A 20,902-nucleotide genomic window follows, 5' to 3' on the forward strand; every position below is an offset into this window, starting at 1 on the left:
GGAAACCCCCTCTGCCATAGCTCCTGCTCAGACAGGAGGTAAAGCTGTGACAGAACAGTAATGTTCTTATGAGGGACCTCACTTTGTCATCTACTTTCCAAATCATATGTGACCCACATAATTTATTTTTTATTCACTAAAAAAAAAAATCTAAGTTCAGGATAGAAGTTTCAAACAATGCAAAAAGGTGAAGTCACATACTCTTAGGGTAACTCAGGCAAGACATGGAGCCTCTATGATCTTCAGTGTTTCCATTTGCTAAACAAGGAGAGATAATTTGAAGATCTGCTCTGAGGATATAGTGAGATAATGGATGTAATATGCCTATTATTGTTATTATTTTACTTCATGGTCATATAGGCATTATTGTCATATCCTTGACCAAAAAATAATTTTTCACTACTGAGAAGTCTGTTGCTTTCCAGCAAGTTGGAAACATTGGGAGGGACACCCATAAGAATACGGGATGGTCAAAAGAAAGCAGCCCAATCAGCCAATCAGCTGAGATGGTAAATGAATGTCCCAGATATCCCACAGGAACTCCAAATAGAAGACAACTGAACAAACTGAGGTCCATTGTTCTAGATCTACTTTGTGGTCTGTACCCCCAGCCAATCTTGGCAATATCTTAAGCAGCCACCCAAGATTTCAATGTGGCAACTTGGGTATCATAATAAACCTCCATTCCCTCCATCAACTCAAATTGGCTACTCTGTTAATTTCAGCCCTATCATATCTCTCATTGCTTTCCTCTCCTTTTCAGTCTTACAGGTCCTTGGCATCTCCTCCTGGGATTTTAGTCTGCTCTCCTTCAATCTATCTATCCTCCTCGAATCCATCTTCCATATGATAGCAAAATGAGCCTTCTGAAATGCAAGAATGGTAGTGATTATCCTCTAAGATCTTCCAGAGTCACCTGCAGTGTAAATTTCAATTTCCGTGTACAGTATCCACGGCAATTATAGGAGTTAATGTAAAGTACTTGACCAGTGCCTGACACAGTACTATGGAAGTATGGATGTGTTTGCTACTATTAATGACCTGGTCTCCTTCCTTTTCAATTTAAACCACTCACTCGTCTGTTAGAATCATTGCTCATATTGCTCATGCTTTTCCATGTACACTGTACTATTACACACCTCTGGGCTTTCAAACACACACACACACAATTTCACTTTTTAGATGACCTGGTTGCTCCTGTATGGAACTGGAACTGTTTTCCTTTTTTTTTTTTTTTTTGGTACCAGGGATTGAACCCAGAAGTGCTTTACTACTGAGCTGCATCCCTAGCCTTTTCTATTTTTTATTTTGAGACAGGTTTGCTGAGGGGTGTCACTAAATTGCTGAGGCTGGCCTCAAACTTGCCATCCTCTTGCCTTAGCCTCCCTAGTTGCTATCCTCTCAGCAACTCTGGAGACTGAGCATTACAGGAGAGCCTGGTTCCTCTTCACATCCTTCCTTCCCCAGTGTTTCATAGCCCTCTTCCATACATTCATTAATTTATACCAATTCTGTGCAACCTCTGAATGTTGCAATGTTTCTTCAATTGCAACCACTACATTAGATTATATTTTGTTTACACGTTGCTGTCCCCTAACAGGTGGTGAACTCTTAGAATGCAGGGATTGTATTTTACTTATTTCTGACACCTAAATGCTGGCACATATAAGCACCCAGTTAAGCATTTGGTAAGAAACTTTTTTGAGCAAGTGCAAAGTGTAGGTTATAATTAGGAAAAAAGAAATTAAGAATATTTTATGATGTAGAAAGAAATTCTCACTCAGGCAGGAAAAGCAAGTTTATTAAAATCTGGAGAGCCGTAAGGTAACTTCCAGTTAGGTAAGAAGCCCGTGATGCCACAGAACCTATTTGGTTAAGGGACCTTGTCTTTGGGATCCGCCGATGCCCTGTTACCGTTACATGATGGTAATCAATCTGCCATCTCTTTTCGACTTTGAGGTCAGGTGGGAACAAATTCATTCCACTTTCCGGAAATTGTGTGGACTGGAGGGTCTTCTAGCCCCCAGATCTTGCTTTTTGTCTCGGAGGCCTTCCTCCAGCGCAGGACCCCGTCATCAGTGTCCGCTCGTCGCAGCGGACGCTCGGTGGCAGCCGGGCGCGGGGCCGCGGGTACCGGCGAGCCCCTCCCGGCGGGTCACGTGCGCGAGGATGCTGCCTCCCCCTCCCTCCGTCCCCTCCGCCTCCCGGGCCGCCTCCTCCTCCTGCTGAGGGTGTGCAAGGCAGACGGCGCGAGGGGGAGCGAGCGAGCAGGCGGGCGCTGCCGGGAGCCCGCAGCCCTGGCGCCGGCCGCCGACCGAAGCCCCGCAATATGCCTCCGCGGCCCTCTGGCTCTCGGCCATGGCGAGACTCTGCCGGCGCGTCCCTTGTACCCTGCTCCTCGGCCTGGCCGCGGTGCTGCTGAAGGCACAGCTGGTCCCGGCGGCCGCCAGAGCCGAACTCAGCCGCTCGGACCTCAGCCTAATCCAGCAGCAGCAGCAGCAGCAGCAGCAGCAGCAGCAAAAGCAGCGGGAGGAGGCTGAGGAGGAGAGGCCAGAGGTGCCTGGGGCATCTTCTACCTTGACCGTTCCAGGTAGGTCCTGGCAGTCTGGGCCTTCCTTTCCAGCTCGGCAAGCGGTCTCATCTGGCCTCGCTGGCTTCCTTGCTCCTTCCCTGGCTAGAGCACATCCCTTAGCCTGTCCTTACCCATCCTCATCTTTCCCGATCTCCCCCGACTGCCTGCCCAGCCTTTGGTCCCTTGGTCGGCACCGGAAATCTGCTCTTTGGGGATGAGCTTTCTGGGAAGCGCAGAGCGCTGCAGTGGGTTGGGAGGGGTCGGGGTGGGCGACTGCCTCGACTGATATTTTTCTTTTCCCTCCTTTCTGAATTCCTCTGTCTGCTCTGGGAATGATTGTATACACACACACACACACACACACACACCCCTCAGATCTGTTTAGCATGTTTTTTTCTCTATCCTTTTTCTCTTAGATACCAAGAAATCTTACCATATACACCCACACACCCCTTTTCGCCGTTTCTCCTTGCTTACTATATTTAAATTTTGAGCTGGAGAAAGAAATCTTGATTTATTTCTCTCTCCCTATCCCAGGAAGGGTTTAAGGCAGTTTGCAAAAAAATGTCTTCAATACAATAAGATGAAATAAAACAAAAATGAAACAGGAGTTTGTAACTAAAGGGAAAGCAGAGGGGAACAGATAAGATAAAGTCTGGAACGATATTTGTACAGCATAAGCCTGCCCCCAGAGAGGGGAATCTCCTTACTTGTTAGTAGAACTTAAATGAGGCAGATTCTTGGCACATCCGGTGAGGGCGAAGAAATAGGGGTGTAGTATATGTGACTGTAACAGTCTCCTAGTTGCAGCTTGCAAACCCTTCCCACTCCCCTACCTCACCACTGAAGCTCCCCTGGTAAGCAAAAAGCTGGATTATCCATTTAAATAGCCTTTACCCAGCCCCCAACCCAGTTCCCTTTCTGGCTGTAGATGCTGCCTGCTTTTTGGAAAGGAAAAAAAGCCATCAATTTTCTGGCAAGTAGGCTTAGGTTTTGCAAAACGAAAGCGAACTATATTATAATGTTTATTTTTGTTTTAAAATCCTGCCTAGTAACATCATACAAGATGCTGGAAATGAGATTCTAAAGAGTGGATTCAGCATCTTATTTTGTATTGCTTGCTCATCATCAAAGAGCGGTACTCAGGCATGCCAGCTGCGATTCATGACACAGCCAGGATGATTTAATTTATGGGAGTGCTTTGAGCATAGGATGAAATCACCAAAGTGTGCAGGAAAGCATGCGTTTCTGACACCCTCTTAAACCAATTAATAACACTCAAGTGCGGCTGAGAGAATTGAAAGGTGTGCAGTGTTTGTTGGTTTTCCTTATCAGCCTTTAGTACCTGAAAGTGATAACAACATGGTGTGGGTGAGACTGGTGTTAGACATGCTAAACTTAAGGAAATTGGAGATAGTCTGATTGAGTGTCTTCATTACAGGAGGAATTTTATAAATAACTATGAAACAGAAGTCTTGGAGAGTGTTGAGGGGTTCCATGGTTTGCAATATATTTTTATTTCAATTTATCTTTCAGGAATATAAGCTAAGTGGGTTTTGACTACAACACTATACATATGTTGTGATGAGGGCTATGAATAACTGCAGTATTATGAACCCTTTGGATCTAATATGCAGTTTAAATATTGATTTTCTGATCCTAATGAGGGATATTTTTAAAAGGATGATCAAGAAACTAGCAGTCTGTCTTATTTACCGATTAGATTAATTGACATAAAGAAACCATTATCCAATAGGTCAAACTAGAACCTGAAAAACAACATATGTCTCTTGTTTTTTTCCTCAAAAACTTCAACCCCCTGTCCAGTGGCAAATGAGATCAATTCAGTTGATTGCTATTTGACTTACTGGAATATGACTTCAAATAATGAAACAGTGTATTAACAAGTGATGTCGAACTACCCCTCTGAATATGTTGTGATCCCTACACTGAACTTGTCTTCTTTTTCTTCTCATTTCAACCTTTGTTCCCCTCCTGTCCTTCTCATTCAGCTAGTCATCTTTTTCAAAGCATTAAATGGGATCATTTCTGCTTAAAATCCTCCAATCTGCTCACAATCTCTCTCACATGAGATGCCCAGATCCTAAAAATAAAATGGCCTAGAGTGTTCTAGAACCATTGTAACCCTCTCTTTCTCACCTTCTACAGTGCTTTCCCTCATTCATTCCAATGTAGCCAACACTGGCTTCATGTGTCTTAAGTTTGCAAAAAGGTTCAGGTGCCTAGAATTCTGGAACTTCACATTCTTCAGGTTTTTCTCAAATATCACTGTAACTGAGAAGGCTTTCCTGACCAGGAATGGTAATCTGCACACCCTTCTGACCTTACCCTGATTATTCTGTCCTCTGTGGCACTTAACCTCAGCCCTTCTTATCATCCTGTCTCCCTCTGCCTGGCATGGACTTTGTTCACTGCTGTTAAGAACACTTGGTATGCATATACTTCATTTTTTGCTGGATGAATGAATATGGTGGCACCAATAAACACTTTTACTTTGTATTTGCTAAATTTTTAACTCCTGTAAAATTTCTTATTGAAGTTTATCAAAAATTTATAAAAATAAACAAATATTTGTAGTAGAGGTGATAAAGTATGTAAATTTTGGGTGTTTAATTTTACCTAATTTCAATGTTTATCTTATGCTAGCTATAGAGAATTAATTAATACTGATACTTGAGCCCTCATACTATTTGCTATCATGAGGATTCTTTACCTAAGTGTACTTTTTATCCTCTTATTATCAAGAGGGGTATTAACATATTATACCTTTAAATAGCTATCCTTGAATTTGAGTTTATTCTTTGCCTGTGGGTGCTTCTGATTTTTTGGACATGTCATGTGAAAACTATAGGATTTTTCTCAGGCAAAGCTTAGAGGAACTTAGAAAACTAAAACACATTCAGTGACTAGAATTTGAGTGAGTGTACATGTTCATAGGAGAGAAATTGACCATCCCCTTGGTTAGTGTTCTGTGGACTTCATTATTCTGAAAACTTATGTCTATTTGTATGGATGAGAAATGAGAAAGTGAGTTAAAATTTTTGAATGAGATTTTAGAGTACGTTTTAATTTTTTATTAACTTGTAAAACATTGTTTTCAGAGAATAGTGAGAATAAAGAAATATTGAGACTGGGATCTTTATAATCATTTGTTTGTTCCAGTGTATCTTGCGACTTTGATTTCTTCATTGTACCAGTATTTGCTAGAAATAAGTAAGTGAGGGACTAGAGAAGAATTAATTTAGGGTCTGGTGGTAGTTGAGACAACCATATCATATTCACTCTGACGGTCCATTAGGTGGGAGGCATGCTGGGAGTGGGGGTGAGGGGAACTGGAGAAAATAATGAGCTGCATTTAAAATTCTCCATGTGAAACACAGGACACAGGGGATCTCTATAGATCTTTAGGAATGCCTTTTGCATACAAAGAACCTTGGTAAGTATATTCGTATGGTATAAAATTTTTGATTGTGTATTTCAGTGATATATATTTTTAAACTTTACATATATAACACAAAAAGAATAGCATCATAAAAGACTACACCTGTCACTCAGCTTTAACAATGATTAAAATTTTGCCATATTATTGCCTATTTCTACTACATGATTTTTTTAAGGTAAAATATATTAGAAATGTATACTTTAACTACATAATTTCAAAAAAATGACTATACACAGTTAACCGTCACTCCATTAAGATATAGAACATTTATATCACCTCAAAGTTCCCACAAGTCTCCTTACAAGGCAGTCTCTGCTTCTTTCCTGATGTTCTGATTGTTCTCATCATAGATTAACTTTGCATTTTCCAGAACTTCAAAAAATGGAATCAGATGGCATGTTATCTTTTATGCGTAGCTCCTCTTGGCACAGCATGATTTCCATGGATTTCATTCACTAGAGCACATTCAGTAGTTTCTTTTTACTGCCAGGTAGTATTCCATCCTATGAATCACCATAGTTCAGCCTATTGCTTCCTTTGTTATGGGTGTTTGGGTTGTTTCCAGCCTCAGCTATTGTGAATGAAGCTGCTGTATTCTTACATGGATCTGTATGTGGACATATTTCTATATCTCAAGGATAAAAGCATAGGAATGGAATTGGTCAAGTGGTATACTTTTGAAGTTTAAAAAGATTTCCCCCCATATTCCATGTAGTTGGGACCTCTGTTACTTAATAAAATGATTAATTAAAAATAATGAAGTTTAATATAGAAGAGTAATGATACAATTTTAAAAATTCAAATTAACTTTAAAATTAATGTTTCATATTAATGTTAATATCGAATATCGCTATATAGTTTTAAAAACTAACTCGAATTAAACTTTTAAAATTTATTTAAAAACTTTTTATTGTTTACATTTAAGGTATGTAACAAGATGTCTTGATATATATCAGGAGATAATTACTACAGTCAAGAAATTAGTATATCCCTCTTTACCACATAGTCAGCCTTTTCTTTCTTTCTCAAGTGATAAGAGAAGCAAAAGTCTACTCTTTGCAAATTTTCAGTATATAATATAATATTATAATGCTATTCCTCCTACTTTGCATCTTTGGACCTACTCCTGCTACATCTTGCCATTTTCTTCTGCCCCTGATAACCCTTATTTTATTCCCTATTTAAATCTCCCACCAATGAAAACATTTGTTTACTTTTTTTCTATTTAAGGAACTTGAAAATCAATAGGAAAAATGGGATTAGAATTGACTGTTCTATTTAAAAGTACTCATGCTGTGAAGGCCATATTCCCAGATGGGGTAATTATGATTTCTTTCCAGGATTTTAACAACAAAAGGGAGCAATTTTTTGGTGTTGATTACAGGTTGAAAAAACATGCCATAGGGTTGAATTTGAGTCCAGTTTATTTTAGTGGTGGTTTTATAATGTTCTTAATATGACTGAATAGAAACTGTACCAAATATTTTTCTGAAACAAAACTCTTTCCCCCAAGTATATAAATATTGAACTTGATTCCCTTTCAAAGTTCTGTCTGACTAGGTTAGCTGCAATGTTGTAGTCATTCATTTACTTGACTTAGTATAATGTTTCTTAATTTCCTTTTTTCCAAATTGCTTTAGCTGGGACATCAGTGCTGTATTTTCCATCTGTAATTGGAAAAAAGTGTGCTTTAGAATACTTACCTGGAAATCTAAAGCTATGAGAGCTATGTGTTTATGTGTGGTAGTTAAGGGTAAACTTAAGAGAAGAGCTTCTGTTTGCCCTGAAGATTCTGTTTGGAGATGCCTTTTAAATTGAACTTTTGTGTAAGCACAATCCACATGTCTGAGACATACCAGGTTTCTGTGCCTTTTAAATTCTTTTTTTTTTTTTAATGACTGTCCATATCATAATCACTAGGTTGCCTTCTTAAATACTTTTTGTTGATGTCTGTGAATATAAAGACCAGTTCATTTGGGCATAAAATGAGTGAGTGATTCTGAGTGCCATTTCATGTAGGGCAGTGGATATGAAGGAAATGGCAATCGCTTTCCATCATTGCTAGCATGTCAAATACGCCTCGATGATCTAATGAGCCAAGACTGTATTGTGCCTCAGTAATGTATCATGATTCTTGAAACCTTGAGTGTGTAGCATCCAAGTTCTCCATATTCAGGTTCTGTCTTGCACAGAAAATAAGACTTAAAATTAACTTCATTTATAAGTAATTTCTATTTAATGTGCTTCTCTTCTCAAGCAGGTTTCTATATCACATCTTTAGGGAATAATTTAACATGTAAATAAACATTTTTAATTATTGTACTTAGTTGAGCTTTCTACTTCAGTAAAGAAATGATATTTATAAATTATGTATTTATATATGTATGTGTGTATATATATATGTCTATATAAATATATAGATATATAAATATATAAATATATATATATATATATATATATATATCTTTTTTCTTTTTTGTGTGTGGGGGGGATGATGCTTGGGATTGAACCCAGGGCCTTGTGCATGCTAGTAAAGCACTCAACCAACTGAACCATATCCCCAGCTCCCCTTATAAATGATATATTTTTAATTCACTGGCTAGCTCTGCTGATATTTAGAACACTTACTGGCTAGGCCAATTAAAATTCATATTTGTGGACTCAGATGCTTGTGGGGTTTAGAAGGTAACCATCTAACGGTGGAAGCTGATAATCATGTCCCTCACACTGCCAGGCTCCTGGCTTACATCTGAGTTAAGTGCTCCAGGGATGTTATAGCATTCCATATCTTTTGGCTTTCCTAAAATGTTTTCCCATCTACCTACTCCTCTGCTTTTTAAAAATAGGAATGTGACAGAAACAGAAACAGATGGTTTGATAGAAGATTTATTTTTCCTAATGTGTTAATTATAACCAGAAGGTGCATAGAGACTACAGAGGTCCTGGATGTTGTGACTCACTGGATTCTGTGACCCACAGGCCTGCTCCCCTGTGTTTGGGGAGAGGATAGAAATTAAGATGTCACAATGTGGCTCAGAATAGTTAAGTAGATTTTGTTTCCTCAAAAACTTACACATATGATACTGTTCTTTCACATTTGTGCTAGTGGGGTTTGTTTATAAATGTCTGAGTCAAGTTTACCAAAAGAACATCCATTTATTGTAAAAATGAAACAGAGGGAGACCATTCTTTTTGTGTAAGGAAAAGATGTCAACAAGAACAATGAGTATAGTAGAATTTATTTAACTATTTAAGTAAAATAAACTACACATGGTTCAGTGACAAGAGCATGTTGTGAAACAGATTATGGTTAATTAAATTTGTGTACGTGAAGTTAAAATCTGTCACCTTATTTATATTTCAACAAGCTGATATTTTAAAAATATTTACATTGAAAGATAAATAGCCTCATGTCATAATGTAAGTACTTCTCAAGGTTTATTTTATAATATATTTGTGCTATTAGGTTCTAGAGGTCTACCAGAAATGTTATGATTTGTATGTCCCCAAATTTAAATCTGCCTTTATATTAAGTTTAACAGTCATTATAATGATGAGAAAAATATTTTACAGTAATGTATGAAATAACAAATCTGATCTTCTAATGCTGCTTACAATGAAGCAATGCCTAAATGATAAAATATGTAATCATTTTAAACAAAAGTATTTATTTTGCAGGTTCTGCTATGCTCTATGCTTTATGATAAGCCTTCTTGAACTCACTCTAGGAACTAGAATGAGATGGAGATGACCTTCTCCTAAGTACTTCCTCTGGTCATGTTTGAACAGTGTGTGATGAAAGCCACCACACATCCTTCAAAGAAATTGTGGTGTTGCCTGGCAGTTACAAAGACTGATAGAATTTAATTAAGGGTAAATTGATGATTTCCTTCATAGTAAATATGGTAGAGAGTGAGCTTTTTCATAATCTCAAACTTTCATTACTGCCGGATTCAAGTTTGTGAACCAAAAGAATGGGTCTTTTAAAATTGCTTCTGTATCATATTTCAAATGGGGAAAAAGTCTTGTGATTCAATAGAGCTTGGCAAATACAGGAAGTCAAGATGTGGAAAGTGAAGATTTTGGTGGCCCTAAAGAAGAGAGAATATGAATCACTGTGACAAGTAAGAGAGGCGGTCAGTTACCTCGAGTCTGCAAAGGTGAAAAATACTCTTAAGTGGGGAATCTTCTTTCTTTCCTAGATGTGTAAGGACCTTCCTATTCCTCATACCTAATAATGTAGAGGTTCTAGGGAACCTGTGGAAAGGAGGAGAGGGTTCATAAGAATCCTGAAATTAATTATACAATCTGAAGTTGTCTAGTGTTCAAGTGTCTATGAGATTTTCAGAGGAATTCCTGACTCCTAAAAGGTCAAGAAAACCTCCATGGCTAATTAGGTCTTTGTAAGTGGACTCTGTAGGAAAAGAGCAAAGGTAACATTCAGACTCAAACTAGACTTAGCTGGGAGTAGTGGCACGTGCCTGTAATCCCAGCAGTTCAAGAGGCTGAGGCAGGAGGATCACAAGTTCAAAACCAACCTCTACAACTTAGCAAGGCCCTAAGCAACTTAGCGAGATCCTATCTCAAAATAAAAAGTAAAAAGGACTGGGGATGTGGCTCAGTGGTTAAGCACCCCTGGGTTCAGTCCCTGGTACCAAAAATCAAAGCCCAAACAAACAAAAAACAACAATTTGATTCAAATAGCATTTTCGTGTTTTGTTAGTGTGTGAGGTTTTTCTATTATTGTGCAGATGGGATGGGTAAAATCCGCTGTTTAACCAGTTCAACCCGAAGTGAAGTAGGGCGTCGTATCTAGGGCAGTACCTAACCTTTCAACTTTGGTTTTCCCATTCCGTTTGCATAGTGGCCACCAATATGTAATAACTATCTTTTAATAAAGCACATGACTTTGAATTACTTTATATTCATATTTCATTATGTAATAAACCAGTGGGATAGCTTACATCTGAAAAAACTGTGTGGAGAGTTCCCTGGCAGTTAACCCAGAAATTGTGCATCTTGCTCTTGGCTACCTCACTGAAGGATAGGGTCGCTGAGATTAAGCTAATGATTTTAATATGAGCTCTGATGGCTTTCCCAGTTTAGGCCTGTTGATAAGTCTCAAGCAAGGTAGGCCTACCTTGGTTGTAATTCCCAAAGAAGACATATGTAAAAACCCAGTCTTTCCCCACCTGCTGAAACAAATAATAAACTTTGTTCATCAAACAATTTGGGGGTCAAAAAGTAATTTCAGCTTACAATGATTAAAATCTGTAGTGTAATTTGCTGTTTTTGTTGCCAACACCATTCCAGCCTTTGGAGTTGATATCTTTAAACTTTGCAAAGCCCATATTTTTCTTAGTTTTTTGATTCACACATCTCTTGGCTTCAGTGGTAACTGATTACATTTGGAAAAGCTAGATGCTCTGAGGAATGAATAGCAGAGTGAAGGATTTCCTTGTTTTGAGGACTAGCTTGCTCTATCTTGAAGAATCTTTCATTTGAAAATTGAAATGGAAAAATTCGTATTTCCACACACTGTGATATTTCAAAGGTAAATAATAGCGCTTTGAGACTCAGAAAGCTGCAGATTCAGAGAACAGCATGGGGTAAAGACACGAAGGTGAAATAGATTTTGGTACCCCTGAAAACTCCAAGATCTGTTGTGGCCGTTATGCTTCCTGTATGTAAGGGGTGGTTCTAGGATCAGAGATCAATACAAGGCCTATGTGTTGGGGGACATCATGAGTCCAGTAGCTTAGGGAGCGGTTTGACAAGTCAGGTGAAAATATGTTGGCTCACTTTACTCCCTTTCCTTCCCCATCAATGCAATATAAACTCTGTAACCCCCAAATAATTTGCTACCCAATAATATTATTGAAAAGTCATACATAGATATAATATATAATATATATATACTATAAGATGTTTGACATTATAATATATGAGCCATTAAAACATATTTATATTCTAAAACATGAAAGTAGAAAAAATATTTTTCCATTTAACATTTTCTGACTGTTTCCCTCTCACAAGGTGATCTCATCCACTCCAGTTGCTTTAAATACTATCTATATGCTAAGGTTTCTTAGAGCTCATTGTGTGGCTGTATCACAGGGATCTCAATTTCATCATGTCTAAAATGAACTCTTGATTTCCCACCACATCATACAGAATAAGTATTTCCTTCTTTATTGTTATTAAAAATCAGTGCCACGCATCACTGGCCAATGAAGGAGAGTTGGGGGTGCTCTTCTTGCCACTGGCTCTACTTTTCCTTTACTCACTTAAGGAGCCTAGTAGTCTATCCCTCAATATTCCTCACCTGTTGACTTTTCTTAATTGTCACTGCTTCTACAGACTGGCGTTTTAACTGGTCCCCTCCTGTATGTGTGTTACTTTTTAACATTAAAAATATTAAATTTATTTATTTATTTATTTTTTTGCAGTGCTGGGGATTGAACCCATGGCCTTGTGCTTGTGACGCAAGCACTGTACCAACTGAGCTATATCCCCAACCCTAAATTCATTTATATTTTATACAGTGGAAATACTGATACAAACAGCAGTGTACTCTCTCATGTCTGTTTTGGATACTCTCACATCCATACTCTCCAGGAAAGTATTAGATTTGTTTCCCAAACTATCTTCCTTTCAAAGTGATTATTTTTAAATACAAAAGTCTCTACTCTTTGTCAGGCATTATGCATGGTACCAAATATATAGAAATAAAATGTATTATCACCATTTGCAGAGAACAGTGAGATGATAATAGAGTATGATAAGTATATTAGAAGGGTGTATAGGTTAGTGTGGAAACAAGTTGTAGGGACAGTAATTTAGCCTTGGTTTCCTAAAAGAAAGCATACTTAGTGAGTTTCAAAAATAGCTCAGTGGTAGAATGCTTGCCTGGTATGTGAGAGGCCCCGGGTTTAATCCCTACCACCACAAAAAAACCAATAATAGAAATAATGAGGTTATCATACTTACTTTAAGCTATATACATTGATTAATGTATTTTTGTGAGTACAACCAATATTTGCTCTTACTACTTGGAGTACTCTGCATGCAATTTCTTCATTTAAAAAAAAAAAATCCCTGAAATTCTGTAAATCTCGTGGGCTGGGAGAACTGAGACATGGAACAGGTGGCCTAATGGGGAACATATGGGCCAACTGTGGCTGCTCTCCCTCGGGCTCTGGCCCAGTGTTCTGAGGGTACGGTGTGTGGCATGTGTCTTTTTAGGCTTTCAGAGCTAAGTGGGAGATGACACCTCATAGCCACCAATGAGAGAGTGAACTGTATTTATTTATGTGGATGAGGCAATGTATAAGTATATTTAATGAATGGCACTGTCGTTACAGATCTGCTGTCCCATGAGGCCTTCTCTATGTCCATTGTGTCTCTAGTCGTCCGGAATCATCACTGGGTCTTTCTTCTCCCCACATTTTAAGTATCTATTCACAGAGATTTTAGTGTCTCTTCCTGCTATTTTATTTTCAGGACTACTTTCCCTGTCCAGGCTTCCTCTCCAAATGTTTGAACTGGTATAGTAATCTATTGGTCTCCACATTTTTTTTTTTCTTCCAACTTAAACCATAACCTTTCTGCATGCATCTTCATGAAACACTGCTTTCTGTTTCTAAAAATGTGATTTATGATACAAAATTTTTTTCATTTTGTTGTCATTAAAACTTGAAGTCTCTATTGGGTTTCTACCTACCTCCACCTGTTTCTAATGAGTATTTTGAAATCTACTGAAAAATTGAAATAGAGTGAAATAGTGGTGACCCATATATTCTCCACCAAGATGCAATTGTTAAAATTGTATCATTTGCTTTATTTTTATTGCTATTTTTCACACACACACTATTATGGAACCAACTGAAACTGAAACTTAGTGTTTTATAATATATATAAAATATATATATGTATATATGTGTGTATATATATATATTATATGCATACAGTATATGTGTGTGCGTCAGTATGTGTATGTATATATGTATGTGTGTGTAATTTTTTTTTCATTCTTAAAAGCTTCAGCATGCCTCTTAAGATCTGGGTATCTTTAAAAAAAAAGGCACAACAATTACCTAAAACTTTTAAGTGAACTTTAAAAATCAATGAGGAAAAGATATAGAACTTCAAGTAAATTAATTAATGAATTAATCCTATAGACTAACTGTATGTGGTAAATTCTTAAGGTTCACTTTCATAGACTCGTATTTGTGCAAATAACATTTAAATTATATGCCTATGAGGTTGTGGTTGAGACTGACTATTGTATAAAGGTAGTATTTTAGCTACATTACTGTCTGCCAGGGCTCCAATTTATCTTGTTCTTTGGTCATTTTGGGCTAATCTAGGATCATTTCCCCTTGGTCGAGTCTGCTGTATTTTATGGTGGTATGTGCAGAACTTTCTATCCAGTCCTTCTCTTTCCTATTCTTCTGCTGATGCCACGCTTACTGTTCCATTTTTGATGAAGGAAGTGGCCCCACTCCCCACCAGGTGGAGAGAGCCAATGAAAACAGAAAGGGTGAAGCTCAACAGAAGTGGAGTGCCTCACTCCAGTCCTTTCCAAGATCAGGCTGGACAGTTGTCATCTGCATGGTTTGCTTGTCCAGCCCTTCCTGGTATTCCATGAGTTGATAAATTTACATTTTTATTTTTTTGCTTCATCAAATTACTATTGGATTTCCATAACTATCAAAGCAAAATTCTTAATTACTCTCTATGTTATTTCCCATGGAAGGTCTAACTCCAAGGAAATTTTAAATCTTTGACACTTTTTCTCCTGCCTGCACAGTTCTATGTCTTTCTTAGCCCTAACTTCAGCAGAAACTGGCTTAGCTTTTCCCAGGAAGCTTTTCTGGTCTGTGATTGTCTTTCTCTCACTAGCTCACATATACCCTCTATTTGATAAGTCAGTACTCAATAATATATTTTCAAAATTGGTTTCTGATTGTTTTGGGTATGTTTATTTTGACCCTCTTGATTTTCTGCAGTCTTTCACCGCATGGATGTATTTATTCACAGTTATATATCCCAGAATATCTAACACTTAGTACAAAGTATGTTTAAATGGGATCATATATGTCATCTTGTTAAGAGTCAGGACCATGAGCTGTATCTATGTGGTCTTCTGATATATCTTTATACATCTCTCAGTGCTAGACACATCCTAACGACTCCAGGATTTTAAAATATGTTCTCAGATTTATGAGTTCAGGGCAAATGTTAATGACATTAAAATGAGTTAGAATGAGGTGAACCATACCAGAAGATGCTTTGAGATTGAGCGTTATCAGTTAACCTGATGTTAAATCAATCAGTCAGCCCTGATATTAATATACTGAAGTACAATTCTTAAACCTGGAACACTTTTCAGAGTAATTTTCTTCCAGTGTTCTATATTTTTGTTTCCATTTCTATCTTTATTTTTTTCTCTCTTATTAGCACTTAGTTTTCTCACTTTTCAGCCCATGACGATAACCTCATGCCTTCTCACTCCTGCCCCCCTTCTTTTTCTCACTTTCATTTTGTCCTCACTCTGCGTACTAATTTAAATGTCCTTAGGTGTCTCTCTTCCAAACAGGAATTTTTTTTTTCTTTTTTTTTTTTTTGTCCTTAAAATACTCCTCAAGGGCCTCTGGCTTATAAAAACACATTTCTAAATCTCATTGCCAGCAAGTACATTTAGCTAATTAGTCATCAATAATTATCAAATTATTCTTTGCCACAGAAACCCCAACAACTGACAGTCATTCAGTAATTTTTTTGGCACTTAAAAAATAAGGTGGCTAACTAATATCAGTTTGTGGATACAAGGTTGGACAGGAAAGAAGGAAGTGAGTGAATCTGAGACTTGCAGAAAGGCCAGCGTGTCTGCCTCGAAGTGAGGTAAGAGGGTGCTGGTCTGGGAGGCAGGGCTTGGGTATGGTCAGGCAGAACATCAGGTTCTCTGATCTCAGAGGGGCCTCTGTGGTTGACATTACTAGCAGAAAACTCATTCTAGGACTTTGTGGTTAGGTAACCAGAGCATGGGCTTTGGTGTTAAGACATCTACAGTTCAAAATCTGTTCAAAATCTATTCTTGGAAAACTATTTGAACTTCTCAGAGATGGGGTTAATCACATGTACACACAAAACTGCCATATTAGAGATGATGTATGTAAAATACCTAGAACTCACTGGGTACAAATCAATCAATTACTGAAGACAATTTTTGGTAAATTAAATACTTCAGAAATATGATCATTTTATCTTATTGATTTATACTCTATGATATTATTTTAGTAAGGGTTGAATAAATAGGGAAAGTAATTTCTTATAGTAAGAATATGTGGAATAAAATTACTGTTTTTCTTTGAAAACAACCAAGAAACCATGTGATCTCTGAAACATCCCCTAGACCAAGCGAGAAAGAAAAATATTTATTCGAAAACCCAAATTAGTGAAATATACATCTGTGAACTTCATTTTTTCACTGTTACATTGGTTCCTTTTGTAAAGAGAGGATAAATTGGCTTTTTAAAAAGGCAGAATCCAAGTAGTAGTTGTTATTATTATTTTTCTGTTCATAAATTCTTAATTTGAACTAGAATATTCTTAGCATACAAGAAAGACTGGCTGTGGTCCTTTGGAAAACGTTTTATTGAAAAGAGAGTGTATCTTCTTTATGGAAAAAACCTGAATAGTTCTCTTTTGTCTTTGCTAGCCTTGGCATTGTGTTGGATAGTATCATATATCCATTAAAATGGTGTGTTTTGGAACAGTCTCTTAAGAAAGGAATCCTGCTGCAAAGCAGTTAGAATCTTTTTATTTTGAATGCTTACCTCAAAGGAGTTGTAAATTATGTTTCCAGTATTGCAGTTCCTACTCCACAGAAGAGAAGGGCATTAATATCCTAATGGAGGCAGTTGATTGATTAATATATTGATTGGATCTAGAAGATTGTGTTCTGTGAAATCCAAGGTTGATTGCACCCAGTTAAAAATTTTTCAAATGTTGTCAATATTCACAAGTAAAAGAACATTTTTTTCCATTAAAATTAGAAACTATGCTTTAAGAGAAAACTGCTCAGAATTTACTTGCCTTTCATTCTGTATCTACAAGGAGAAAGTCATGAATCATAAAGGCCAAATAGGATTCACCAGAAGTTACTAAAAATTCCTAGTTGTGATATGGGTTTATGTCCAAATTAAAGCAATAAATCAGATGAAGGTTTAAAAGTTGGTGGGACAAAAATAAATGGGAGCATTATTTAGGAATTACTTTTAGTCCACTTTGAATATAGCTGAGAACAAAGGATTCATCCATGTTAAACTGACCTTTTTTGCCCTGTGCTTCCAACCAGTGCTTGGCAAATAGCAGGAATATACTATCAACCCTGCACTGGTGTTGGGCTGATAGCAGTAGCTTTCTGGGTGGCTAGATTGATGGATAAACTTTTACTTCTTGATCAGTTAGATGGAATTGGTTGATAAGGATGGCAAAGGTCAATAAGGCAGCTGTGTCTAAATTGAAGGCCTGATAAATAAAAGATTTGAACCCTGTCACTCAGTTTTCTGTTATTCCCTCAGGCTTTGTCATCAGAGAAAGAATTAGAAAAATTTTACTTTGGTAATTTCTTGAAGTCTATGAGGTCGAATAATTGCACATTAAATATGATAGTCTAAACTGTTCAAATGGAAATGATCGAAGCAGAGAAATGGACCTGTAGTGCAACACTCAAATTCAACACAGAAAATGCAAGTGAATATTTACTAAACTCTGAATTTCTGGCTTTTTGAAAGGAGTTTGATGAGTATGTTTTTTTGTTTGTTTTGTTTCTCTTTGTTTAACATTTATAGGTGGAGAGGGCATACACATAAATAAATAGAAGACAAGTTGTCATAATATGCTCTGTTAGCATTTTAAAATACAGTAGGAACAACGGGAGGAGAGACAGATTTTAAACTTAAGGGACTGATTTACCAGCCGTTTATTGCTTATTTATCTGCCTTTTTAAATCAGCCCAGTTTTAGGACCTACACAAATGGTGATGACAGGAAAGGAATAAGGAGAATTTTTTTTTTTTTTCTGTTTGTCTCTAAATATAAGGCTAGCTGATAGAACTTAAGGCAGGAAATAGAAACTAAGATTTTGATTTATATTTTTATGTTTACTCACATATACACTACGATAATGAATTCACCAACTATTATTGTTTTTATTTTAGAAAATTAATTATAAAGGACTCCAACAAATAGAATTACAGTCTATATGTAATTGACACCTAGGTACTCAACTGCTAAGATTAATCCAATATTAGCCTTTGTTATATTTGCTTCACATTTTTTCTCTCTCCCTCATTTTTAAGAAATTAAAATTAAAGATGGAATCAAGCCCCATTCTCATTCCATTTCTATCCTTACCCAGAATTAATAACTGTCCTGAAATTGGTGTCCATCTTTTTGTGTTTAAAAAACTGAAATAGCTGTACATATACATTATCATACTTTGGATCTGGAATGAACCCCAAAGGGTTATATATTAAAGCTTGATCCCCATGCAGCAGTATTCAAAGGAGGGACTTTGGGGGAATGATTGGATCATGAGGGTGGATTAATCCATTGAATGGATTATTTGGGAAATTGGAGAAACTGTAGTAGATTGGTCTAATTGGAGGAAGTAGGTCCTAGAGGTCTGACCTGAAAGGATCCATGGCCCATTGTTTCTTTTCTCTCCGCTTCCTGGCCACCATGATAGAGCAGCTTTGCTCTGTCATTCTCTTCTGTCCCGATGTACTGCCTCATCACAGGACCAGAAACAAAATTTAAATATTTTATTGATATTTCTGCATAATATTCTATTATATAAATAAGCCACTCTGATACACAGTTATTTGTTTTACCATTATGCAGGGTGCTTGGTCAGTCTAGTAGGTATCTCCTTTTAGATGTGTATAAGAATTTATCTAGAGTTCATAAAAAAGAAATGGGATTGTTGGCCTGTATGGGATATACATTTTCAGTGTTTCTATGTGTGTCCAAATGGCCTTCAGAAGTAGTGGTAAACTTTGTATTTTCTGGTTAGAGGTAAGTGTACAGTATCCCCCCACCCCCCCATTATTTCTCTTCCATTTTTCTTGAGTTATCTTTTTTGAACTCATCTGTTTTTTCTCTTGGGTGGTTTTCTTTTTATTATTGATTTTATAGTTCTTTCTTACAACCTTTTAATTTATGTATTTGTACATTGCTTTTTCTAGTGTCTGACTTATCTTTTAATATTGCCTTTTAGAATCTTTTATAGCAGCATTTTATATTTTAATTTAGCAATAGTTATTAATCACCACATTCACCTATCTAGTTTAATAATTCCTTATCTAATCTAGTGTATCAACAAAACAACGAACACTGTACCTAATTGTAAAAGTTTTTCTGTTCATATTTAAGTCTTTACCCATATGGAATTTATTTTTGTGTAGAGCTGTTTTAGTCAACTTTTTCACTGCTGTGACTGAAAGACCACACAAGAACAATTTTAGAGGAGGAAAAATTTATCTGGGAGCTCATGGCTTCAGAGGTGTCAATCCATAGACAGCAGACTCCATTCTTTGGGTTGGAGGCAGAACTCATGGCAGAAGACTGAGGTGTAGGGAAGTGACTCACATGATGATCAGACAGCAGAGAGAGACTCCACTTTCCAGATACAAAATGTATACCCCAAATGCACACCTCCCAATGACCCACCCTACCTGCCACTCAGTTAATCCTATTAGGGGATTAATTTACTGATTGGTTTAAAGCTCTCATAACCCAGTAATTTCTCCTATAAACCTTCTTGCATTGCCTCACCCATGAGCTTTTGGCAGACACCTAATATTTAAACCATAACAAAAATGTAAGGTAGCAACATGATAAAATGATTTAAATCCTTAAACAACAACAACAACAAAATTAAGTGCAGATTCCCAGGTCTTGCTGACCAATAATCTGATTCTGGATTGGGGCCCAGTAATCTGCTCCATCGGTGATTTCAACACTGGGTTAGGGATTTCCCCTTAGAAGAATGTGGACCAAGTTCATTCCTCAGACACTGAAGATTATTCTTTAACACAAAATCTAACTTGCTTACAGAAAAGGAAAAACAAAAGCCCAATTTTAAAACTTCGCATATTATATTGTTTTCCTAGTACTGAAAAAACTTCAAGAAATATTAGAAAATTTAAGAGCATATATCCTTTTTATTCAAGTTATTTATAATTGTTGCATCATTTCTGTTTAAATATGTATTCTATTCTTTTACATTATGTATGAAGTAATATTGCTTTAGAAGCATTCAAAATGAAAAGAATCTATAAGGCAAATGATTTCATGTCATACTTAGTACTGGTGTGAGGGATTTACTTCTATGCTTGGAAGAATGTTAGCTAAATTATTTATTAATGTAGGAAATACCGTGTTCAGTGTCTGCTAAGACCTGAAACAAAGATGTGTGTCATAGACTAAGACCATCATTTTATACCTGAAAAAATAAAACTGAATTAATTATTCTTTACTTACTGATAGGGAGAGCTCTGATGGCCAGGCAGTTTTTTTTTTGAAGGAAGCATTGAATACTGGGATTGGAGAATTTCTGGTGGTGATGGTAGGAATATGTTGGCTTTGGAAGCTGGCTTCCCCACAGAGATTAGTTGTTTGGATTGCCACTCAGTGGCAAGTCACTGGAATGAGTACATTTCTGATTGGCTTATGCTTAGGAGTGCTAGTCCCTGATTGGTTGAATTACTGAGACAGTTTCCCAATGATTGGTTAAACAACTTTCAAACCTGTCCTGTGATTCCAAAGCCACAGGATTGTCATACATTGATGAAGAAT

The 20,902-nt window shown here is 37.0% G+C and overlaps 1 protein-coding gene across 1 annotated transcript in view; it reads left to right on the forward strand.

Moving 5' to 3' along the window:
- Positions 1–2,225: 2,225 nt before the first annotated feature.
- Positions 2,226–20,902, forward strand: part of Fam171b (family with sequence similarity 171 member B) — a 64,411-nt gene continuing 45,734 nt past the window's right edge. Inside the window, exon 1 of the mRNA XM_047547243.1 lies at positions 2,226–2,590. Coding sequence (XP_047403199.1) covers positions 2,359–2,590 — 232 coding nt within the window. The 5' untranslated portion in view covers positions 2,226–2,358. The remainder of the gene's footprint in view (positions 2,591–20,902) is intronic.

Source organism: Sciurus carolinensis, chromosome 3, assembly GCF_902686445.1.
Source record: "Sciurus carolinensis chromosome 3, mSciCar1.2, whole genome shotgun sequence".
Taxonomy (NCBI): domain Eukaryota; kingdom Metazoa; phylum Chordata; class Mammalia; order Rodentia; family Sciuridae; genus Sciurus; species Sciurus carolinensis.